This window comes from Solanum verrucosum, unplaced genomic scaffold, assembly GCF_900185275.1.
Source record: "Solanum verrucosum unplaced genomic scaffold, falcon-dt-bn FXZP01000176.1, whole genome shotgun sequence".
NCBI lineage: Eukaryota > Viridiplantae > Streptophyta > Magnoliopsida > Solanales > Solanaceae > Solanum > Solanum verrucosum.
This window is the reverse complement of record NW_026020412.1, coordinates 145,808-151,538: the sequence shown is the minus strand read 5'-3', so window position 1 is coordinate 151,538 and position 5,731 is coordinate 145,808. Positions and strand designations below refer to the sequence as shown.

At 31.7% G+C, this 5,731-nt stretch overlaps 1 protein-coding gene across 1 annotated transcript; it reads left to right on the top strand.

The window, feature by feature from the left end:
* The first annotated feature begins 3,068 nt into the window (after window positions 1-3,068).
* On the top strand, window positions 3,069-4,937 carry LOC125840704 (embryonic protein DC-8-like). The gene is made up of 3 exons (XM_049519670.1): window positions 3,069-3,365; window positions 4,383-4,507; window positions 4,718-4,937. The coding sequence occupies exons 1-3, from the start codon at window positions 3,069-3,071 to the stop codon at window positions 4,935-4,937; spliced, it is 642 nt and encodes a 213-aa protein (XP_049375627.1).
* The last annotated feature ends 794 nt before the right edge of the window (window positions 4,938-5,731 follow it).

Below are 5,731 nucleotides of genomic sequence, written 5' to 3'. Positions count from 1 at the left end.
GGTACTCGAACTCCCTCGTAAAAAAATTACACTGTATATATAACGTCAAATTCTAATTTTATGCGTATATATATTAAAATGAACCCCCCGAAAATAAAGTATAGACTTGACTCAGTGGAAGTGGTTCAACAAATGTCCCTAGGCCACTGGTTTGAATCTCATGGACAACATTTTTTTCCCTCTTTTTAATACTTTGGAAAATGAAACTTTTGGGCTTAGACTTTCTTCTTTCTTTTCATTACTTTTTCCTTTTGTTCCGTTTCTTCTTTTTAATTCGTTTTTGTTTAAATTTTATAGGCACATTCTTTTTATTTTTATTCTTTATTCTTTTTATATCTATTATTCATTTTGTTTCACCGTCACTCTTTTTTCATATACTAACTTGAATAACTCTTTTAAAAAATGATGAATTATATTTAACTTGAAATGGGGATAGAAATATAATTTATTTTTTAAAATAAAAAAGGTAAACTAGATGTAATTGAATGAAGAAACTTAAATATCGTCAACATCTTTTTAAAAATATTAATTTATAGAATTCATGAAATTTCTTTTATATTTTTAATTCTATTTTAGAGAGATGTAAACTAAACATATTTGATTTACTTGTTATTTTCCCTTTTTACAAATTATGACTAACCTACTAAATTGAACTAAAAAAATTGACGATGCTATTTATTTATCTTCTGAATATGCATTATAATATTAGTAACTATATTCTTACACACTTTTAGTGAATCTTGACGATTTTCATAGTAATATGTGATTGAATGGATGTTAATTTAAAAGTTTTAAAAATAAAGTAAAACATTACAAAATTAAAGTATAAAAAACACAAGAAATTTTAAGAATGCTCGATAGAGCATGATAAAAGTAGAAAGAAATGTTTAATATGGTATGATAAGTAAGTTAAATTTAGCATGATAAGGTAAATATCTTTCTTCCCCGTCTTGCTCTATTTTTCATCATTTAATTTTCACGTGTTTTAGGAATTAACTTATGTAATACAGTCGATCCACTAAAATTCTTATGAATGTATCTTTGTCCTCAATATCTTTGATTAGTTTAGTCTTTACTTTTATGAACCAATGAAAAATCTATGGTTCTTGTACAAGGAGCATGCCGAGGGGCTACTACGCTCACTGTGCACTTGCATTACCACTTGAACTTCTTCTTTATACTTCGAACCCCCTAAACAAAAATTCTGGATCTACCACTATCTCCTGTTAAGCTATATTCTACCATTATTGTGCCACTCTAAATTAGTAACATACTTCCATCCAGCAAACATACTAATAAAATTTATTTTTTATTTTAGTGTCAAGTAAGATAATCAAGCTCACCTTTTCTTCAAGGATTTTAATTAATTTGTTTTCAACTATATTCTAATAAAGTTTATAAGCTACTTCTAATAATAGAAAACGCCCACTTTTGAAAAAAAAAAAACACACACACACACATCGCCAAACAATTATGATGTAGTCAAGGGAAAAAACACTCCAGCATGGGAAGAAGCCGCAAAATCTAGAATATAATTAGTCTATTTTATATGTGATAATTGGAGAAAAATACTAAATAATAATTTTATCTATTATAAAAAACAAAAAAAATTAACTCACTATTATTAAAGACCTTCATGCATACCTTTTCATAAACTTTTTTTTTTTTAAAAGATGGTTGTTTTTGAGAAAAAGATCTAAAATATATCCGAATTTTAATCGAAATTGTTGTAAAAATATCGAACTTTGAAAATGACTTTTTATTCCCCTGCACTATTTAATAGTGTATTTTAAAGGTATAGATGTATCCACGTGGACATCATAAATATTGCATCATTATAAATAATAACGTATCCACGTGGACACATATATTCCTTTAAAATACACTATTAAATAGTGCATGGATAAAATGTTTCTCCATAAAATTTGATATCGTAACATCAATTTCGATCAAAGTTAAAATATTTGAGATCTTTTTTTTTTCTTTCGAAAAAAAACAAGAGAGTTGTAATTAATTACAAATAAATAAATTGATGCCCTCTATGGATGGCACGTATAGGACAACTGTGGAGAATTTGGAAGAGTGGAAGAATGAGTCACCGAAATGAATGTGAACAAAATCCCCATTTCCATTTTTTTTTTTCCATAAAGAAGAATATAGGAGGCAATTCAGTTCATCAATTTTTAGTAGGTATGTATGATGTTCTTTTCCTTGCTCGTGTATTTTAGTCTTTACATGGAAGTGATCATGCAAATTCAAATTAAAGGGATGAAATGATGCCTTGAACTTGAATTGAGTTAATTTTAGACCATTTTAAATATCCTTAAAATAAAAAGAACACGACTCATTTTAAACCATGTATAATAAAAAGAATATGAGTCTTTGTGAAAATCTATCAATTCATTATCTTTGAACAACATTTGCTTTGTGTATAGGCACAAATGTAATACTACGATGATCATTTAGGTGTGAGTCAAAATCACTCCATATAGTCATGAGTTGGTTAATAAGTCCCTTACTTTATTAATTGAGTTTATTTTGACTTTCTTAAATTTCATTTTAAAAGTGGGTTGATATGAGTAGAACAAAAATAATTTTAGTTTTTAGCGGCAATAAATATGTACATTAACAAATAGTGCTAAAGTATTTATCGACATTAGTTACTGGGACATCAAATTCAATGTCACTATCGGTTTTAGCGTCAAACTATTAAAATATAATGTCATTACTAATTGCATCTTTAAAAAAAATTATATCGACTCCTGGGTGTACGCATAGGGGCGATGCTAGGGTCTGTGCTATGGGTTAGGCCTAACCAATAGATCTAATTCAAATTTTGTATTTGGCGTAAGAAATTTGTTTAATATGTATAAATTATTTAATTCAGATACCAATAACGAAAAAAGAAGTAAAATTTCCAACTTTCGCATTTTTTGAGCTTTGGAGATGTCAAATACATCAGAAATGAACTTGTGAATCAAACATATGAATTATTATTTTTACAAGTCTCAGAAAATTTAGGTGATATTCGAATGTGATTGTTTTTCAGTTGTGCAGAGTAGAAAAACATGGCTTCGAGACAAGAAGATAAGAAAGAAAGAGCTGAAGCAGCTGCACGGAAAGCAGCCGATGAACTTCATGATTTAAATAAGGGCACGAATGAGAAAGGTAGCATGATGCACGAAGAAACTCCATTTGATCAAGGGCATGATCAGAGAAGTAGTGGAGTAATCGGAAATATATTTAAGTCTGTTAAAGAGACTATCACTGGGAAGGCTCATGACACATCCGAGACGACATTAAGAGAAAGTGAGGATGTCGCAGCACACAAGATTCATGGAGCTTCCGAGACTACGGATCAAAAAGCTAGTGAGGCTGGACAAAAATTGGGAGAGGATTCTGCTGCAGAAAAGGAAAAACAAGCCGAAAATTCCACAATGGAAAAAAAAGCAACTGAATACAAAGACTGTGCAAAGGATTCGCTAATAGGACAGTCGACTAAACGTAGAAATAAAGGTGAGGAGACGAAAGAAGCTACCATGAAAAAAGCCAATGACTTGAGGGATTATGGGGCAGAAAAGGCAGGAGAGGACAAGGATTCAGTAGTTGATCATAAAGCAAAGCAAATGGAACACACAATGATGGAGAAAGCACTCAATATAGCAGAGAAGGCTGAAGAGGGGAAGGATACTACCTTTGGTAAGATCTCTGAGCTAAAAGATTCAGCTGCTGATGCTGCAAGAAGAGCTGTTGGTTTCTTCACAGGGACAAAAGAAGATGCCGCTGATGCAGCACTGAGAAATGAGGAACCAAAGGTGAGATCTTAGTGGTTTCTGCTTCGTGGTTTATTCTCCGTTAGCTTTCATGTTAGTTCTAAACTCTTTTAGAATTTGAATTTGGAACCACACCGCTTAAGTGATGACAAAGTACTCCCGCGTCCCTAATGTAGTTTGACTCGGCACGGAGTTTAAGAATGAAAGGAAGACTTTTAAAACTTGTAGTCCAAAATAAATGATAGAAATTTGTGTGACTGTAAATCATGTTATTAATGATAAAATAGACATTTTATAGTTAAATTGTTACTTAATATAGAAATGTGTCTTTATCTTTTTTGGACTGACTAAAAAAAAAAGTAAGTCACCTAAATTGAGACAGAGGAAGTAGTTTATATGCATCGTATAACACACGTGAGACTTGGAAATGATGGAGCTCCTTATATTTCCAAATCTGTAGTTGATAATGCACAAGTCTCCTTGCTTTCTATGTGCATCGACCATTTGCGTTGCTGCAGAGGGAGGAATATGTTTTCATCTCTAGAAATTTGAAGAAAATAATGCAGTATGACCAGCTTTAGTACATGAAACAATCTTTCTACTGTGCAGGAACTATATGAAGAAACAGAGGACAATGCAAGGAAAATGATGCAAGAACTTAAGCTCAGCGAAGAAGGAATCCAGGATGAGGCTCGACAGAGCGCTGAGGCAGATAGAGAAACAGCAGCTGCTAGGTGACACTATTTTCCTTATGTCTGGTTAATATTAATGTTTATGCAACGATATAATGACATTGGGTGTTAAACCGAGTTTTGGATTTTGCACCCATGGTTTGAGCCACAACAATAATGGATTTAGCTGGACTTGTTGAATCCCTGCCAGCTCTAATCATTTGTGTTGAAATCATACTACTAAGTCACTATTTTGTTTCGGATGTTGAACAGGGGAAGCGCAGCAAAAAAGAATATCTATAGTGCAATGGGGAATCTAACAGGTTCCATCAAGGAGAAGTTAACAATGCCAAGTGACATAGTAGAGGAGACGCGTGCAGCACGTGAGCTGGGTGGACCGAAGAGGGGTATGAGGACGGATGTTGATGAGAGGAGTCCTGTTGCTCGATCAGGTTTCGTTTTCACAACAGCAAAGGATGACACAAGTTCATAGACAAAGATTTTAGCTTGCAGAATGTAATTAATGTCGACTTGTTCGTTTATCTCTTGTACTTAGAACAATAACAATAAAGACTTACCGTACGGCTATGAAAGCATAAACGTGATATTTTCAGGTAAAGATCTTACAAAGCTTAACTTTTTATGTATATGTACTGATTCCTAAATAGTGAGTCTTTATTAAGTATTTTCTCTTATTTAAAGGAAAAGAAGCGAAGTGATGGTTTTGGGTTGAAAAGTATCAATTTCTATGTAAGCCGTTTTTTTGGTTTCTTTATGTAATATTGCAACCTTAATATGAACAATGACTATGCAGTAATGGTAGGAATTGAAGTATAACTATGATCATTGTTATGGTAAGGGTTAATTTACATACTATTAAAGTTAGTGCTACTTAGTTATTTCAATCATTAGAAATTATATAGTACTTCCCCTGTCTCTAATTACGTGTCCACTTTTGAATTGACACACATATTAAGAAAACAATAATTGACATAGTAAGTTTATCATTTTATCTCTATTAATTATAAAGTGGGTGAATTAAAACATTAAGATTTTGAAGAACATTAAAATTTTGAAGAAATTCTATCTTTTTCAAAGTAATTAATTGAGTGTATAATAGGTAAAAAAAAAGTTCTTTGTTGATTCGTCAAAATGAACAAATAATTAGGGACAATTAAAACAAGAAATGTGAACTGGAGGCTGGTTTCACAGTTAATTGTATTATGCTTTATTGAGGGTTAAGTACAATGGTCGTATAATTTACTGGATTTGGATGTTTCTTATATT

Coding starts and splice junctions, on each gene's coding strand:
- LOC125840704 (XM_049519670.1), top strand. CDS start 3,069: ATGGCTTCGAGACAAGAAGATAAGAAAGAAAGAGCTGAAGCAGCTGCA. Junction 3,366..4,382: donor CCGAGACTACGGATCAAAAA/GCTAGTGAGGCT, acceptor TCTACTGTGCAG/GAACTATATGAAGAAACAGA. Junction 4,508..4,717: donor AGAGAAACAGCAGCTGCTAG/GTGACACTATTT, acceptor GATGTTGAACAG/GGGAAGCGCAGCAAAAAAGA.